The 20,113-nt window shown below is 44.2% G+C and overlaps 1 protein-coding gene across 2 annotated transcripts in view; it reads left to right on the top strand.

Annotated features, from left to right (window-relative positions):
- Nucleotides 1-20,113, top strand: part of LOC126185108 (monocarboxylate transporter 3) — a 432,092-nt gene that overhangs the window by 220,846 nt on the left and 191,133 nt on the right. Inside the window, exon 1 of one of the 2 annotated variants that reach the window (XM_049927916.1) lies at nt 9,461-9,506. The exons of the other annotated variant lie outside the window; for it this stretch is intronic. Coding sequence (XP_049783873.1) covers nt 9,504-9,506 — 3 coding nt within the window. The 5' untranslated portion in view covers nt 9,461-9,503. Of the gene's footprint in view, nt 1-9,460; nt 9,507-20,113 lie in introns of those variants that run through there. 2 annotated transcript variants of the gene reach the window in all.

Genomic DNA, 20,113 nt, shown 5'->3' with positions numbered 1-20,113 from the left:
TAGGAGCTGTGACGTGGGTTGCACAAGTATCCGGCACCTGCCTGAGTGAAGCACACTGAAACAAGGGTCAGCTCTGTGTTTACCAACTGGTCACCGACAGCTGCCGTGTACTAGTGAAGGGCATGGATTGCTAAAGTTGCCTTAGCCTTCGAGCTTAAGGTTAACGCTGAATGTCCACTGGGGATGGACATCGCTGCCTGCAGAGTGCGAACGGCGTATTCGTCTCCTTGGCCAGAGTTACACCGCTTCAATTTTGCCCTAACAGAAATGGAACTGACGTTGGTGACACACGCAAGGCCATACCAAGGCATAGATACAGATGCGAACGAGACGGTCTCACGATATTGTTCGAACTAATGGTTAGCTTCCTTAGTCGAAGAGCTATTTTCAGACACAAACAACAAATGTAGTGGTTGCTTCGGTCATCAATCCTAAGGTTGGGTTGATATTTTTCATTTTGCCTGACAAAACATTTGTTCGATCGATTCTTGAATATTGCTCATTAGTTAGGGACTCTTACCGGATTTGATTAATGGAAGAGAGAGAGAAAATCCAAGAATGGATTTCTATCCAAGTAGGATAGTTCAGTCGGCGCTAGGGCATTACAGAATGCTCAACAAACTCCAGTGGCAGGCGTTGCGAGAAAGGCATTGTGCATCCCGAAGATATTTGCTATTGATTTGACGAGAGAGTAGCTCCCGAGTCGGGTTATTGGTTCATATTTTTTGGATATTAGCACACTTTTTTCAATCGAAAGCATCCTAGCTACTAAGTTCTTTGTTGCATTTTTCTTCTTTATCCATTTCTTTGCTAGCAACACTCGTCCACTCTTCAAGAGTCTCTTAGGCAATTTGTTTCTTGCGGGTCCTCAGCCACTATGAGTTTTCCATACTGCTATGTGGTTGGCAACTGGCACAATTTGTGACTTTTACTTGCGTTATTGCAGTTTCGGCAGTGAGGCCATTTTAAAACACTCGAATGGAAGCAAATTACGTCAACAAATAGGTTTGTGCAAATTACACAGCGACAAAAATGAAATCATGTGCAGTCATTTTGAAAAATTACTTCCATCATTTGCGCACAGCGTTGTCTTAATATTTCTTTTTGCCAATGCGCATATCATAGCTATCAGCTAGTACTCACTCCACTTCATAAAGCACCCAACTGAATGCCCGTTACTTCCAGCGATTGTTGTCTGTGAAACTGTCATGCTTATTTTCTGTCCGTGGTAGAATCCCAAATCGAGATTGACCTTTACTTCCTTGCTTCTTCAATGCGCAAATTAAATATCAGAAGCAATAATGAGTAACCCCGCTTTACGCCTTACTAATTTTGGCGAAGCGTATCACACCGTCAATGGCGACTACTCCAATCTTTTCACATAGACATAATGGACTGTCCTGCTCTCCCTGAATTTGTCATCAAGCCGCCTATGAATAAAGAAATATTTTATTCCATTCCATCTTAAAAACCTCTCTCCAAAACTACGAATCCAAGGTATGTTTTCTTGTTTTCCTAAATCTGCCTTCTGTTATTAACTGTAGTGGTGAAATCGCTTCTCGAGGGCCCCTATTTCTCCTAAAACCAAACTTGGCCTCTCCTCATCTACTTTCAATTTTCACTTGCATCCTTCGATAAAGGACTATTCTGGGAGCAACATTTTGGGAGCTTTTTTCTCATTTAACTGCAATGCAGTGACGTTATCTTTCATTTCTTCCAGTACTAAAACTTCTCTGAATGTCCTTTTAGATTCGATTTCTGTCCAGTTCCCAACCGCAGCACAGATTTACGAATCGAGAGTGCTAGTGGAAGCGTGCAATCGAGACAGTTTTCTTCCAATTGTCAAGTATGACAGATGTAGCATAATGGTTTAGGCAGCTTCTCGAGGATAGCAATGGGTTCTATGGCAACCCACGATGAGTAACTCTTACACCATTTTACATGAAAACGTGCATTTTGTGCCACTGCCACAATTTTAAAATGAGGATTTCATTATGTATTCACACGGCTGGTTTCATCAGCACAAGAATACAATAACACGCCTTCTGTAATAGCTCCATTTGAATACTATAAAATCACTGTGGCTTGTGAATACCCTTTACCTCTCTCTAGTGCCCTTCAAAGAATAGAACTGAATCATTTGAGAGCAACAGTATAAAGCCTTATTGACTACCATTCATCTCCCTATGAGCACAAAGCTAGTTTGGGTAGCAAAGATGATCCTACCTTATATTAAGAAGTGTTCGCAGTATTTTGTTCAACACTTAATCCGGGAGAGAGAGCAATCTGACATGGTTTTTTAAACTTAGAGGAAATGTGTAAGAGACTCGAGAAAACTGATGAGCCTCTCGAAACAAGGCATTTAGATTTCCTGCCGAGATGACAAAACATCCCTGTGCGCGCTGTAGTCGAGCTATATTAAGATAAGAGCGAACAACGCGTCAACATCTCAGTTCACGGGAGCACCTTGTTATTCCTGCCACTGCCACTGCGACTCCAACGTTCTACAATGTATTCGAGAATATTTTCTTCAAGAAATAAGTAGACCTACACGCCTGATACCCCGTTGTATTCAGACGTCGTCATTTATAGTTCCATCAGTCGTTTTACATCGTCCGGCAGCGCTCATTTAAACTTTCATTTACATCTACATATACTACCCACGTGACTATACACTGCGTGTCAGAGGATATTTAGTACCGATATTACCAATTTTCTCCCCCAATCGGTTGTTGAGCGAAGGGAAAATGACTGTATGCCTCTGCACGTGGTCTAACCCCCCTTATCTCATGATCCCTACGGGAGACAAACAACAGAGTGGTCACACTGTATGCCCGTCAGGACGTCGCGAGAAAATTATCGTCTTTGTGTGATTTTAGACTTTAGAAACGTTCCCTGGTATTTAGCCTGGTGCTGATCGGCTGAGTACCCGAAAACATTTCAAAATGTCACCAGACTTTGGTTCCTCGAGTACCCAATTTACTCGTTCATAACGTTTATACCGATTGTGTTGCGATCCTAGCAGTGTGTTTCTGAATTAGTTGCGTGTCTTTTGTTACGCCTGCTTGATAATAATTCCAAACGCTGGAACAAAATTCTTGAATTGGGTCACATGAGCGTCTTGCATGCGATCCCGTTTCGTCTGAGATGCCCAGATGTCAGTCACTAATTTTGTAAGTGGGTACTATCCGGTTTTATCTCCCTTTGTAGGCATTATACTGAATTTATCCAAATTCGAAAAGAGCCATTATTCATTATGTCAAGACGAACTTCTGTCCAAGCATTTCCGTATTTCCTCCCTGATTCAATGCTATCTTTATTTCTGTTGAACATTCGCTTTCCAGTATAACATGCCTGATTTTACATTGCTGTGAGGTGGCATGTAACATAATGAAACTGGCGTGAAGTGTGCTAGGAGAGTGTGCTGAAAAGTAATGCCTCCGAATTTTTTATGTGAAAACTCTTCACGCTTTTTCAATAGAACAAACTTTATTAACATTATGCATCTTTATTCTTCATGTCTACATATTTTCTGCCCTCTGCCACTAGAGGATTCCCAACTTTAGCGTGAAACATGGCGGTGTGTAACGTAGCTATGTCGGTGCGTGAGAAACAGTGTGTTGTAATCGAGTCCACACACTTCAGCATGACAATGTCCGATCACACACTCGCGCTGCGACATCTGCAACAATCCAACGCCTTGGTTTCACTGCATCGATCATCCTCCATACAGTCAGGACTTGGCTCCATCCGATTTTCATCTGTTTCCAGATCTTAAAGAGCTCGTTTGAGGACTTTACTTTGCTAGGCATGAAGCGCGGTACAACCTGAGTCGAGGTTGTGGCTCCGTCAACAAAGAGTCTACAACGACGGTATCAACAAACTGGTCTTTCGTTGGAGGGGAAATGTATTCTTCGACAGGGTGACTATGTTGAGAAATAAATATGTCGACATGCAGAATAAAGATATAGAATGTTAATAACGTTTGTTTTATTTAAAAAGCCTTAATAATCTTCACATAAAAAAATTCGGAGCCATTACTTTTCAGCAAGCCCTCGTCCGTGCTTGGACACGGAAGTGATGAGAATACCAGCACAACAGCACAAAAGTAGGAAGGGTGGTTCCGTCCACAGTCTGTATATAACGGACGACTAACCAACGAGGTTCTCATTCATAAATCGCATTTAAATGTTTGTTATTTGTGAGAAGATCGTATAATCGTTAGTGTGAAAGGGGGAAATGTCTACCAGTAGGTGTCTGAATTCGGCAGTGGTAGGATCGTAGCCTATCCGCATTCCGATTTTTTATTCCATGATGCTGCTGCTCGTGTCAGGATCCAACGACTGTCACGCGAATACGGACGGAGTCGATGAGTTGAGGATCTCTACAGACTGACGTAAATGGAGCCCGGCAGGACAGACACGTTGTTCGCTCGGTCGTGAATGGTAGTAGTCACTTCCAACATCTTTAGTCAGGAACTGGGCTCCCACGCAACAAGAGAATGTCCACGTGGACAGCGGACGACATGTGGAGCAGCATGGACTGGCAGCGCGGCGATCACTGTTGCGGCTTCGCTTGACGCGGCAGCAGAGCAGCGAGCCGACAGTGTTGCGTCCAGCGAAAACACTGGAGTCAAGAGGGGCTCCACGCCCTCTTTCCAGACAGTCTCAGTTCTGGGTACAACATCAATATGGACATAATCGCGTTTGGAAGCTCCGGGCAGAACGAAGTTGCCAGACTGCGTTCTTCATCGTTCAAAATGGTTCAAATGGCTCTAAGCACTATGTGGCTTTACATCTGAGCTCAGCAATCCCCAAGACTTAGAACTGCTGAAACCTAACTAACCTAAGGACATCACACACATCCATGCCCGAGGCAGGATTCGAGCCTACGAACGTAGAAGCAGCGCGGTTCCGGACTTCCATCATCGTCATGCGGTTCCAGCATCTGGCGTGATCGTACGCGATGACATTATTTAAAACGGTCATAGCACCAATAGCAACGTACGAGATCTGCATAATCTGGGACAAACTAAAAGTCAATGACCTAATAGCACTAGAGTAAACCAAATCACACTATACGAAACGAATTCTGGGCGTCGGGAAGACATCTGCTTTAAAGACTGTCTTACGTCTCAATGAAAGACACCTTCTTCATAGAATAATTTAGAGGCTCCTGCCAAATTCCAAGGCCTTCTAAGACACGTGCTAAATACTCATAGAAAAACACAACTGTATCTGAAACGACTTCTACTCAACCGACGCCATAATGACAGAAGGGTGGAAACAGGCAAACTACGAACTCCCAAGTTCTGCCAAAACAAGAGATTGCACCAGCCGACTGAATACAGCGTGTGTGAACTGTGCTATGAACACTTTGAAAGATATCGTGCAAAAAACTGCAGAAAATAACAATGTCAATATTAAAACTAGGACTAGAGTAATGTAACTCAGCTATGTATTGGTGTTGGTATTTCCATTCGTATTTCTTTGTATTTGCACACTGTGCGCCTTTTCATTAATAATAATAACATTGGGTACACAACCCAGTCAGTTCTGGTTCGATTAGCCATTAATTTTGACAGCAGTTTTTTCACTACTCAGACATTAATAAATGCAGAAGCAAACAGGTTTTTTTTTGAAAACATATAAATCTACAAATTATTTGAAAACGAAAAAACAATGTTTCGTCACTATTAACAAAAACGGAAAGCTTCTTAATTTCAGAGTATAAAAGTTATAACTAAGTTTTTCCTTACAAAAAGTGATTTCTAAACAGGTCCGTACAGCCACACTTCTTTGAGATACAAACAATTACGTAAATTCCAATATGTAAGTTGCAAATAGATGTCATTCAAGAAAATTTTATTGTTTACTCACTAAAACAAATCGTATCAGAGGTCTAAGAACTGAGTTACTTTTATATAGCAAAAGATCAGTAATGTTTGGAGGGAATGATAATCTGGGGTGTTCTCTATTTTGGTGGAACTTGAGGTGGACGAAGATTAATTGATGACGAGAGCGTGCTGAAAAGTAGTGGCTTCGAATTTTTTATTCTGTACTCAATACATGTCGTGCTTCTTACTCGGTCGACTTAGTTGCTTTGCAGACGCAAGTCGCAACCCTCTGCCGCTCCAGTCAACTACGGCTCAGTAGTACAGTAGATGGTAGGATCACCGGTAGTATTGGTAGCACTGGTAGGAAAAGAAGCATAAATGAATCTTAAATTCGTAAATGTGAGAGAGAGGAACTGGCAGTCGACGACTTCTCCTTCTTCTCTGTTTGTGTGATGTTTGTTTTGCTCAGAATTAACTGAACGGCGTTCAGAGTAAGTTCAAAAGGTTCAAAGATGGGTGAAATCTTATGGGACTTAACTGCTAAGACCAACAGTCCCTAAGCTTACACACTACTTAATGTAAATTATCCTAAGGACAAACACACACACCCATGCCCGAGGGAGGACTCGAACCTCCGCCGGGACCAGCCGCAGAGTCCATGACTGCAGTGCCTTTAGGCCGCTCGGCTAATACCGCGCGGCAGAGTAAGTTCATTGTGAATTTTATGTCCTTACAAAATATAAATTGCATTTTATAAGTAATAAAAGTTAGCTACTCGCGTAACTTCTACGTTTTTATGTACCCGAACCAGTTACTGTTAATGCAAGTACAGTGTACATGCAAAAATATCTATATGATTATTGCTGTTAATTTGCACTCAGTAGAACGTTCTTCATCATGAACAAAGGCAAGCGTTTGCTGTTATTATTCATAAGTACGAAAATTGTTTAGCAATAGCAAAAGCTCGACGACGTTTTGAAGCGATGTTCGATATTTTTTCGGGTTTTTTATAATTTTATCTTACTTTTTAAGAAATTGGGTTTTATAGTGCAATATAGTAAATGTGTATTTTTTAAATTTTTACTAAACATCCCGCTGTTTCATGTTATAAATCAACAATTTTCGAATAAAACCTGAATTGAACATTAACAGTTTCAATTTTGCTATAAATACTATTAATTTTTAAGTAACAGACATTAAGATGACTATCTAGACAAAAAAAAATCTTCCGTAGGTTATGCGCCCTTTATATGTACTCACTCAGTTTCCTGACGCATACCGTTTCTGGTTTCTAGGGAAATCTTGTGAGACAGTGATCGCATATGCAAACAAAGCGAACGAAATGAGGAAACGGTCGACAGGTATGCAACACGCGTAAAGTGCATGTAATGCGGATACGATCTAAGCTACTAGGAAATCTACCGTAGTTACCTTTACTTAGGATGTTTTACGGCAGCCTACGGTAGTTTTACGACTCTATTAGCGTGTAACATGGCCATGTGTAATGTATCTATATTGGTGCATGAGAAACGGCGTACTGTAACTGAGTTTCTAACCACAGGAAACGTCCACACGTGGAGTAAACTCTCCTTCGGCATGATAATGCCAGATCGTCTGCACCAATCCGACGTCTTGGGTTCACTGTCACCGATCATCCTCCATACAGTCGTGACCTGGCCCCATACGATTTTCTTCTATTTCCAGAACTTAACGCCTTCGACAAGTTCACTTTGTTAGTGCTGAAGCGGTGCAGGCAGAGCTGATGTTGTGGCTCCATCAACAAACATTCTATAGTGAGAGTATCATCAAACTGGTTTCTCTGTGGGGGAAATGTGTTAGTCGCCAGGATGACTACGTTGAGAAATACACTACTGGCCATTAAAATAGCTACACCACGAAGACGACGTGCTACAGACGCGAAATTTAACCGACAGGAAGAAGATGCTATGATATGCAAATGATTAGCTTTTCAGAGCATTCACACAAGTTTGGCGACGGTGGCGACACTTACAACGTGCTGACATGAGCAAAGTTTCCAACCGGTTTCTCATACACAGACAGCAGTTGACCGGCGTTGCCTGGTGAAACGTTGTTGTGATGCCTCGTGTAAGGACGAGAAATGCGTACCATCACGTTTCCGACTTTGATAAAGGTCGGATTGTAGCCGATCGCGATTGCGATTTTTCATATCGCGACATTGCTGCTCCCGTAGGTCGAGATCCGATGACTATTAGCAGAATATGGAATCGGTGGGTTCAGGAGTGTAATACGGAACGCCGTGCTGGTCCCAACGGCATCGTATCACTAGCAATCGAGATGACAGGCATCTTATTCGCATGGCTGTAACGGATCGTGCAGCCACGTCTCAATCCCTGAGTCAACAGATGGGGACGTTTGCAAGACAAAAATCATCAGCACGAACAGTTAGACGACGTTTGCAGCAGCATGGACTATCAGCTCGGAGACCATGGCTGCGGTTACCCTTGACGCTGCATCACAGACAGGAGCGCCTGCGATGGTGTACCCAACGACAAACCTGGGTGCACGAATGCCAAAACGTCATTTTTTCGGATGAATTCAGGTTCTGTTTACAGCATCATGATGGTCGCATCCGTGTTTGGCGACATCGCGGTGAACGCACATTGGAAGCGTGTATTCGTCATCGCCATACTGGCGTATCACCCGGCGTGACGGTATGGGGTGCCATTGGTTACACGTTTCGGTCACCTCTTGTTCGCATTGACGGCACTTTGAACAGTGGACGTTACATTTCAGATGTGTTACGACCCGTGGCTCTACCTTCATTCGATCTCTGCGAAACCCTACATTTCAGCAGAATAAGGCACGACCGCATGCTGCAGGTGCTATACGGGCCTTTCTGGATACAAAAAATGTTCGACTGCTGCCCTGGCCAGCACATTCTCCAGATCTCTCACCAATTGAAAACGTCTGGTCAATGGTGGCCGAGCAACTGGCTCGTTACAATACGCCAGTCACTACTCTTGATTAACTGTGGTATCGTGTTGAAGCTGCATGGGCAGCTGTACCTGTACACGCCATCCAAACTCTGTCTGACTCAATGCCCAGGCGTATCAAGGCCGTTATTACGGCCAGAGGTGGTTGTTGTGGGTACTGATTTCTCAGGATCTATGCACCCAAAGTGCGTGAAAATGTAATCACATGTCAGTTCTAGTATAATATATTTGTCCAATGAATACCCGTTTATCACCTGCATTTCTTCTTGGCGTAGCAATTTTAATGGCTAGTAGTGTAAATATGTAGACACGAAAAATATGGAATGTTAATAGCGCTCGTTTTATTCAGAAAGCTTTAATAGATTTCAGATAAAAATTGTGAGGCGTTTATTTCCAGCACGCCCTCGAAATATCTCCGACTTCTGAATTATTGCATTCACGAGTGTACGAATTTCTTAGCTTGTCTCTGTACCTGACAACAGTATCGTCGCGTTCGCAGTAGGGCCTTGTCGACAAGTGGGAAGTGGTGCAGCAATCGCGAGATGAAGGGTGTGACGTGTGCCGGCGGTTAGGTGTTGGAGGGAGAGGAGACGCGCTTATCGCGAGATAGGCGGCCGGGCCGGGCCAGCGAGGGCAGTCCGCGCCGCGCGTCGCTCGCGCCACCACGCAGCAGCCGCAGCCGCAGCCACACAATGGTCAGTGCCCGCGCTCACAGCTCGCCGCCGTCACACGTCTGCCGCCCTCCGCACACCAACTAGCTTCGGGGCCCTTCTTCTCGTCACACGAACACCTATATTTCACGTTCAGTATCTACATCCGCACGCCATAAACCACTGTGAAGTGCATGACAGGAGGCAAATTTCATTATACCACACATAAAGGATTCTTCCCGTTTGGCTCGCGCACGGAGCGTGGGAAGAGTGACTGCTTAAAAGCAGCTGCGCGCACTGTGATTAGTCAACTCTTGTTTTCACAGTCCCCTAGGGAGCAATGCGTATCGAGCTGTAGTACGTTCCTCGAGCCGTCATTTAATACCGGCTCTCAAAAATTTGTGAGTTGGCATTCGCGGGATACGTGGCGTCTACCTTCCAGCGTTTGCCAATTAATGTTTTTCGGCGTTCACGGGACGCTCTCTAGTGAGCCAAACAATCCTATCGAGATTCGTGCGGTTCTTATTTGTAAGGGTTCTGGGTCCTCTGTTAAAATGGTTCAAATGGCTCTGAGCACTATGGGACTCAACTGCTGTGGTCATAAGTCCCCTAGAACTTAGAACTACTTAAACCTAACTAACCTAAGGACATCATACACATCCATTCCCGAGGCAGGATTCGAACCTGCGACCGTAGCGGTCGTGCGGTTCAAGACTGTAGCGCCCTTAACCGCTCGGCCACTCCGGCCGGCGGTCCTCTGTTAGTTCTATTTTTTATGTGTTGCACACTCTTGAGCATTATTCAAGTTTTGGTCACACGAGAAATTTCTAAGTTCCTTTCTAGATTGACTGAATTTTCTAGGTATCTTACCAATGAATCTATGCTTGTCACCTACTTTACTTAAGACTGAGCCTACGTTAGCATACCATTTTATATTTCTACTACATATTTCTACAACTGACTCCATATGTCACTCTTCGATGCTGTAGTCTTAGGATACTACATTTTTGCGGTTTTTGAATTCAGTATTTTAGATTTACTTTTATATTTTTTTACATTTTAAGTCAGTTTCCAATCTTTGTACGCTTTTAATCAAGGTCTGACTAGCAGGCTACATGTTGTTTTTATCGTATTGTGAACAAAAAATATTCAAATGTGTGTGAAATCTTATGCTGCTAAGGTCATCAGTCCCTAAGCTTACACACTAATTAACCTAAATTATCATAAGGACAAACACACACACCCATGCCCGTGGGAGGACTCGAACCTCCGCCGGGACCAGCCGCACAGTCCGTGACTGCAGCGCCTAAGACCGCTCGGCGAATCCCGCGCGGCTTTTTGTGAACAAATAAAGGTTCTTTACAGGATACGTAAACATAGATTCGGTTCACTTTTTATTAAATTCTTGTTTATGTATACTACTGAACATTTTAATTTATTGCTAATACTGGAGAAATGATGCTTAATTGGCTTTAAAAATGAATGTAGGTGAGCTTAGGCTTGACACCAGAGACATCTAAATAAATCGCTAGTTTCTCGGAGATTTGACTGGATGCTGTATCCAACGGAGACACAGAGTGTTCCAACCGTCATGGATAAAATATTAACCGCCAATTTTTCTTCTACGCCGCAAGATGTTCCGCCTACTTGTCACAAACAACTAGTAACAACAGTCAGAAATATAGATAAAGGAAGCAGGATTTTTATAATCATCTGATGAAGTATTTAATTGCTGATAACATATGAAGGGGCGTTCCCAAAAGTTGATGAAACTTTCATTACTACTCGAAACCTGAAACTTGATCTACGTACACATACGGGTATTCAACTAATAAGAAAAATCAGAAATTATATTTTCTACTTATCCATTCTTATTGAACTTCGGGATATTTGGTACAATATGTGTCGAAATTATGCTATCCGTGTCAGGTTAATTTCGCTGCGTACGCCGGGTAACAGCAGTTACGTCGGTTTAACCTTTTTTCCATTAGTGAGACTCTTTAATTCAAATAAACTTCGGATACAAATTTCAACTGCTACATAAAATAAAGGTTTTACAGCTTGCTATTTAAAATATTCGCTAAAGTAATTATTTACATTATTAACTGAGCTTATTTTAATAAGCATATAATTCATTTCCATTGGGTAGATGATCCATTACCACACCTGTTCTGCTAGTGTATAGATGAATATCATGTAAGTTCAATTGCAGATTAAAACAATGTTACTTCTTGTTGTTACTTCACATAGCTGGAATTAACTTTTCCTACAAATTGTATAGTTTTTATACACAGATGAAGTTGACCTGGTACCATTGTCAAAAAGAAAACTATGCTTCCGTGTAGTCCTACATGTGCGTATTTCAGGTATTTGTTGATGGCTTTTATAAGTAATAAGTCCAAGATACAGGAAAAATTTGTTGATTGGTTGTGGAAAATGGTTCAAATGGCTCTGAGCACTGCGGGACTTAACTGCTGAGGTCATCAGTCCCCTAGAACGTAGAACTACTTAAACCTAACTAACCTAAGGACGTCACACACATCCACGCCCGAGGCAGGACTCGAACCTGCGACCGTAGCGGTCTCGCGGCTCCAGACTGTAGCGCCTAGAACCGCTAGGCCACACCGGCCAGCCGTTGGTTGTGGAACAAACTGACATGTCCCCTACGAAGGGGGCATCGTATCAGGAAATGAGCAGAACGTCGGCCAAATATCCTAAACGTGGAACTTGCTACATGGATTCGAAAAATTCTTTGGAGCGCCAACGCTGTAATCTAACAGGTGATACCAAATATCCGCCTGGATGGCTGTATTGAGGGATGATTGACGGTGTGGTAAGAGAGATTTCGTCAGAAAGGGGATAACCTCTAGCTAAGTGCGGCCCGCCTGCTGTCACTGAAGTCTGCCTAAACGGTGTCAGACTGGATATTATCGGGATAAAATGGTTATCAGTTTGACCGAAATATCAGACCATTATCGCCTGATATTTTTACCGGAAGGTGCAGACAGTAAACGTAACTAAAAGAGTATATTACGTGTAAGTTATTGCTATGTCACAGCAGCAGCCGTCTTAGGCGAATAGTATCAAATGTCCACGGGAAATAAAAGAAGTGGTAAACAATTCTAGTGGAGAGAGAATACAAATTTCCATCTGGAGAAGTGAGTCACTTGCAAACTTTTGTTATATTTGTTTCACTATAAAACTGGTATCTTCCTTTTAGGTTATTATCTGCTTCACGTGCTGTCTACATCTACAGGTACATCTACATATATACTCCACAAGCCATCTTATGATATGTGGCGGAGGGTACTTCGCGTACCTCGTCATGTTCCCCCTCGCCCTTCCCCGCCCCCTCCCTCTAATCCTGTTACAGTTGCGAAGGTGAGCGTGTAGAAGCCGCCGTGTTGGTCCGAATCTCTCTGATTTTACCTTCATGGAACTTTCGCGGGATATACGTTGAAGGATGCAATAGCCGTGAGACTAGGTTCTCCCGTCGGGTAGACCGTTCGTCGGGTGCAAGTCTTTCGATTTGACGCCACTTCGGCGACTTGCTCGTCGACGGGCATGAAACGGTGATGATTAGGACAACACAACACCCAGTCCCTGAGCAGAGAAAATCTCCGACCCAGCCGGGAATCGAACCCGGGCCCTTAGGATTGACATTCTGTCGCGCTGACCGCTCACCAGCCGGGGGCGGAGAGGATGCAATAGTGTGGTTGACTCTTCTAGCAACATATGCTCTCGGAACGTCAACAGTAAACTTCTTCAACGTATGCCACCGGTGGTGCACGAACATCTGCGTGACACTTTCATTGTTACTAGGCCGGCCGATGTGGCCGTGCGATTCTAGGCGCTTCAGTTTGGAACCGCGTGACCGCTACGGTCGCAGGTTCGAATTCTGTCTCGGGCATGGATGTGTGTGATGTCCTTAGGTTAGTTAGGTTTAAGTAGTTCTGAGTTCTAGGGGACTGATGACCACAGATGTTAAGTCCCATAGTGCTCAGAGCCATTTGAACCAGCCATTGTTACTAACGATCATTAGCGAAACGCCCTGCTTCTCTTTGAATGTATTCTGAAACTCCTATCATTCCTTTTTTGTGTGAATCGTAGACGGACGAAGCAATTTTAAGAACTGTAAAATAGGGTAAATCAGAATGTTGCACATTCATGTTTATGCGTAGTCCGCTAACGTAGCTGCGTGGACAGCTCGCCGGCTTGTCGTGCCGGGAATCCCGGGTTCGATTCCTTGCTGGATTGGAGATTTTGTCCACTCAGGGACTAGGTGTTCGTATCGTCTTCATCATCATCATTTCATCCTCATCGACGCCGAATTTGCGTCACCTCAAAAGACTTGAACCAAGCGACCAGGCCGCACGACATTTCATGTTTATGCATGGAGACTGCCACGAATTTCGTGTCATAGAACGCTTCTCACTGCAGTGTGTATTAACAGTTCTCCCCTTGTAACCAAGGATGAAGTTTGGGGAAAATCACATGGTAATACTCCTCTATGCAGGCTGTTGCTTGTCTGATGTTCTCGTCACGGGGACCAGTGAATCGGCGTGTAGGCAACTGACGATATTTGCAGCCTACTCGCTGACAGCCGGTTGTTACATGTAGGTGTTCGTCGTGCAAATGAAATTCGGTTTCTTTTTTGCCTTCCATTCCGATTTCAAAGTAGTGGCTGGACATATGAGAACATGACGCATTTCATAAGAACTTCAGTCGATGTCAAAGCATTACTCACTAACTATGTAGTCTTCTAGACTCTCCACTGCAAGTTAAATTTCTAAAGGTTTCCAAATTATGTTAACCCCACTGACGAGTCTTTTACATAAAGATACCTCTATAAGGGAGGCGTGCCAAGTACTAACGGCTAAAGTTGATGATCTTCGACTGCAGTTACTCGAAGTAAATGTCTACTTAAAGTAACGGGGTAAGTAAACGAAACCTTTTAAAATTCTCAGACTCATCCAATAAGTAAGTACGTACGCTAGAATACATATCCAGTGGTTGTATGGGGGGAAAGACGTTTCTGACGTAGAAGGACACAATCGATTTTTCACTGGAATCTTGAGATTCTGTATTATTTGTCGTTTTGAACCTTACTCATTGTTGTTTTCCTGAATCATTGCATCCAGTACCCAGCTGCTCCTGCTTCCACAGAACATCTGTACTTATTATTTTAAATTAAATTCCCCCTCACAGCGTCTTTCTGTCTATGGATGATGACTAATATCAGGAACTACTGTAGGAATTTTGATATGTTTTTCACTAATAGATAAAGTGATTCACGAGGAAGTTTTGTGTGTATAACTTACAACGGCAATGCCCTACAAGGTGCCCGGCCGTACATACTTAAGCCGGGACAGGTTGCTAGTAACGTTATAAAGCGTTCTTTTTGTCCGATGCAAGGTCGGCACGGTTATTAACGGTTTTGGAATGGTTAATTGAAAGGGTGGCCGGATGGCCTTCCTGTCGCCCCCCCCCCCCTCCCCCCCCCCCCCCCCCCCCCCGTTACCCCTCGGGACGGAATATGCGTACGCCAACCGTCTGCATGTTGCGTTATCCATGCGCAAATGAGCGAATGTTTGCTAAATGTTTGTGAATCCTGTAACTGAGGCAGGACTCAGGTACCAGCGAGGTAGTCACGTAGTCGGATGCGGGAAATCGCCTAAAAACCACATCCAGGCTGTGTGACACACCGACCGTCGTCGTTAATCCGCCTGGCGGATTCGATCCGGGGTCAGCGCAACGTTTTCAGGAAAAAAAGATATATTAGCATATAGCTGGATGCCAACCTGCTTACTTGTCTTATTTTAAGTTTGCTGAGGATTTGGGGGGCAGAATGGGCAGCGGTTGAGGTCTGACCAAGGTGTCCCCCGTACCCCGAACTATCGGAACTGACGTGCGAGCGAAGGAAAGGTAATGCATAACCATATTGAAAATACAGAGAAATAAAAATTTTTTAACGGTGGAAAGCTAAATAAGTCGAGAATGAAAAAAAAAAATGAAAAAAAATGGTGATACCCGGCAGGTTGCAGTTGCACGGAGCGTCCCGGAAAGCACTGCCTAGGTAACTGAGAAGTACTGCTGATACTTCACGTTGCGAACAATTTTGGTATGCCCTTCTTGCAAGTAGTTCCAGAAGTCCAAGATGTCTTTGATATCATTTCGAAATAGATAATGAAACGCGACCGATCGGGGTAGCGCAGTGGTTGGCACAATGAACTCGCATTTGGAAGGACGATGGTTCAAGTCCGCATCCGGCCATCCTGATTTATTTTTTCCGTGATTTCACTACATCTCTTAAGGTAATTGCCGGGATGGTTCCTTCGAAAGGGCACACACGCTTTCCTTCTCCGTCCTCCCCTAATCCGAGCTTGTGCTCTGCCTGTAATGACCTCGTTGTCGACGGGACGTTAAACACTAATCTCCTCCTCCTCCACGAATCGCATGTCCTTTGATCCAATCGACTGCGTTGGCATTCGTACGAGCGTAGCGGGTTTATCCGGGCGCATTTCGGCGTTGCCGGAACGTCGCTCTAACACGTACTGCTATCCGGGCGGGTTTGTAGCGTTATATAAAGTACCGCCGGACAAACCATGTTTGTAATGAGGCAGGTATCGCGTAATGGAATTATACTCAGTTTTCCTGCTTTACTGCTCAAATAGTCGACAGAGTTAAGTGTCGGCTGTTTCTCGGAAAACTGAACGCTTTTAAAGCCTTCGTAACGAATAACCTTCGAGCGGCCGTCTTCTCCGATATACTGGCTCCTCAGAGCAGGAGAGGAATAACAATCTCTGTTACAGCAGCTGCATAACACTACAGTACTGCAACAAATCTTGTTATATGTTATCTGCCATCTAGCAGCTATTCGCCGAAACACCAGTAAACCCCACGGATATTTCTTAGTAACGTGAATCAATTCTGCAGAAGTTTCCATACGTCGTGTCACTCGTGCATCTCAGGAAAGCGTTACGTGAATGTGAGAGTCAAGCAGTGGCTCTGTAATGAGCTGCAGACATTGCACCGTTTCATAATAACGCCAAGATAAGTTACATTTTCGCTAATTCGTAGCAAAATAGTCTCGTACGTAGCTAGTTAAAATTTAAAAGTTAACTCTCGGTGACAAGAGATCTAGCCTGAGAGGTAAAGTATCGTGGGTGACAGGCGCTACATCTATTTTCTCAGCCTCATGTTGAGACAGCGCCGGCCATGGTGGCCGAGCGGTTCTAGGCGCTACAGTCTGTAACCGCGTGACCGCTACGGTCGCAGGTTCGAATCCTGCCTCGGGGATGGATGTGTGTGATGTCCTTAGGTTAGTTAGGTTTAAGTAGTTCTAAGTTGTAGGGGACTGATGACCTCAGAAGTTGAGTCCCATAGCGCTCAGAGCTTTTGAAACAGCGGCGCTGCAGGCCGAGTCACGAGACGGCCCTGGCCAACGACCAGGGCAGGCGTGCTGCCTTACTATTGCTGATTGAGTGCTGTTAATCGTATAGATAACAGTAACTATTACTTCTCATTTAAGCAGCTTCAGCTGTCGATAGAGAAATAAAAGTAATTAATTACTTGCTTAGCTCTATATATTTTGTCTTCAGATACGTAGTGTTTCATACCAGCTCTTTACAGCTACCAAATATTCCCAGTACTTACAAAAGACGAGTATAGATTGAGCCCTTACCTTTAGGTGTTCTGTGTTTTGTGTATCTCCATTAGTTCTTCTTTAGACACATCTCGAGTACTAAGTGGTCTACGTACAGCCAAGGCGTGTGAAGCACGGACATTCCTCTTGCTGAAATATGTATATAGAGGGACAGGAGTCTAGATGGCTTGGGAATTCCAAATGTTCACAAAAATAGCTCCAAGCGCTATGGGACTTAACATCTGAGGTCATCAGTCCCCGAGACTTAGAACTACTTAAGCCTAACTAACCTAAGGACATCACACTCATCCATGCCCGAGACAGGATTCGAACCTGCGACCGTAGCAGGCGCGCGATTCCCGAATGAAGCGACTAGAACCTCTCGGTCACAGCGGCTAACAAAATGTTCAAAAATGTTCAAATATGTATGAAATCTTATGGGACTTAACTGCTAAGGTCATCGCTCCCTAAGCTTACACACTACTTAACCTAAATTATCCTCAGGACAAACATACACACACCCATGCGCGAGGGAGGACTCGAACCTCCGCCGGGACCAGCCGCACAGTCCATGACTGCAGCGCCTTAGACCATGTTCACACATCACGTTCGATCAATATACAACTTCCCAGTTTGCGGCTTAACACGTGTGCGGCGATCACTTTATAACAAAAATAATAAACAGGGTAAGAAGTTCTAACTTTTCAGGTGTGCTCATTGGTTAAAAAATAAACTGGAAAAACTATGGAGTAGACTTACGACGAAATTTAGGTTCAACTACTTTCGTCATAAGAAGAGTGGGAATATTGAACATGTTGATGTCAGTAGTATGCTTTAACCAATTACGTCTTCAAAATGGAGGACATGAACCACTTACCAGAATTCAATATGTATACATTACACGCCGTAAGAAAAATCACAGCTATTGTCATGACATAACATTTTAACGAAATGTTCCGTCGGTTCGTGGTAGAACAACATTATAATAAATGAAAAGCACCAGTTTGCTTTTGTTCTACAATATTATGTCTGAAGGTGGCCTTGTAAGCCGAAAATCGGCTAACAATAAAAGTAATATTGTAGAACAAAAGCAAACTGGTGACTTAACATTTGTTACTTTCGCCATATCGCTACTGACTCTAACCTTTCAGTGTATCACAGACCTCGGGCTACGCTCATCACAAGCTACACAATATCAAAAAAGTACAGTAACTAAACAAATATTATCAGTGTTCTCTTTAATCCCCGTATGAGCGCTTACGGCGTCACGTGTCGTGGAATCATTACGTAACGAATCAAAACTGACTTCCGGTATCAGTAGGTTCAGTCCATCCCACGGAGCCAATAAACACCAGGCCATCAATCATCAGAGAGGACTTCAGCAGCTGAAGTGCCCCAGCGGTTTCGTGTTCTGCTCACATCCGACGATGTAGAATTCGCTCGTCGCTGCTTATCATCCTCTTCGACGTCCTCTGTAAGAATCAAAGTGGACTCCGCGAACGGAGATCTAATCTTGTGAAATTCAGGTAGCTCTGTTCGTCCCCAAGGTTCACAGCGCCGTATACAACTGCACTCAAGTCCTATCCCGCATTCCGTGACTTCCTGGAGGCATTCGATACAGTTCCACAATATGTATTACTTCAGGAAATAGACCCGCCCGGATAGCCACGAGCGCTAGCACGCTGCTCCCGGGTTTCGAGCGTCGACCCAGGATCGAATCCACTCGGCGGGTTAGCGACAAGGGACCGTGGGCCGTCCAACCTGGATGTGGCTTTTAATCAGTTTGGCACGCCCGACTAGGCGAAGTCTGGACACGTCTTGACTCAGTTACACGACTCACTTACACCTCGAAGATGTTCTCACACTTTCACATGGAATAACACGAGATGCATATAGTTGTGGTACACAAATTCCGTCCTGGGAGGGAAACAGTGGCAACAGGAAAGGCATCCGACAGTAAAGGAATCCGACCACCCTTTACCACTAACATTGCCGTATCCAAACTAACATGTCGACCCCGTGAAGATACGGAATAAGGCTATTAAAAGGAGGAAGAAGAAGAATTAGCTCACAAAATACGAGCTTACCGAGTATAGTGCCAGATTCGTGACTGGGCAGAGAACTTCTCAGGAGATACACCGTCCAATCACATTAATGTGACTACCTGTGAAAAGTAGACCGCTGCGAGAGTCACTGAGGATCTGGAGGTACCGGCAGGGATGTGAAGCCGTGACGCCTCCAGTGTCCCGGCCAGCTGCGCTACGTTTCTCGGCTGAGGATCGGTGGCGCGAAGAGCCCGATCGAGGTGGTCCAATACATTTTCGATTCGGTTTATATATGGGAAGTTTGGTGGCCAGGAGAGTACGGTAAACTTATCCTGGTGCTCTTTGAACCACGCACGTACACTACGAGCTGTGTGACACATTGCATTTTCCTGCTGGTAGATGCCATCGTGCCGACGAAAAATGAGTTGCATGTAGGGATAGACACGGACTCCGAGGGTAGATGCATACTTGTGATGAAATATTTATTCGAACTACTGTTGAAAATTGCTCGCCACTATGGGACCTTTATAAGGTAGAATTAGTAGAGAAGATCGAAATAATCCCACTGCGTTTCGTCACAGATTTGTTTAGTAAGCGTCAGAGCGTTAAAAGACATACATATTTGACTGTAGTGGCAGATGTTAGAAGAGAAGCGTTGTATAGCACGGAGCAGTTTCCCTTTCAAGTTCCGGGAATATAATTCTAAGAAGCGTCGGGAAACATATTGCTTCATCCCACTTAAATCCCACGAAAAGACCACTAGAGGAAAATAAGAGAAACTGGAGCTCTAACGCAGTCTTCCCGACAGTCGTTCTTCCTACGCATTATTTGCGAGCCGGCCGGAGTGACCGAGCGGTTCTAGTCGCTACAGTCTGGAACCGCGCGACCGCTACAGTCGCAGGTTCGAATCCTGCCTCAGGCATGGATGTGTGTGATGTCCTTAGGTTAGTTAGGTTTAAGTA

This window comes from Schistocerca cancellata, chromosome 4 (assembly GCF_023864275.1).
Source record: "Schistocerca cancellata isolate TAMUIC-IGC-003103 chromosome 4, iqSchCanc2.1, whole genome shotgun sequence".
NCBI lineage: Eukaryota > Metazoa > Arthropoda > Insecta > Orthoptera > Acrididae > Schistocerca > Schistocerca cancellata.
This window is presented reverse-complemented; position numbering and strand designations above follow the sequence as displayed.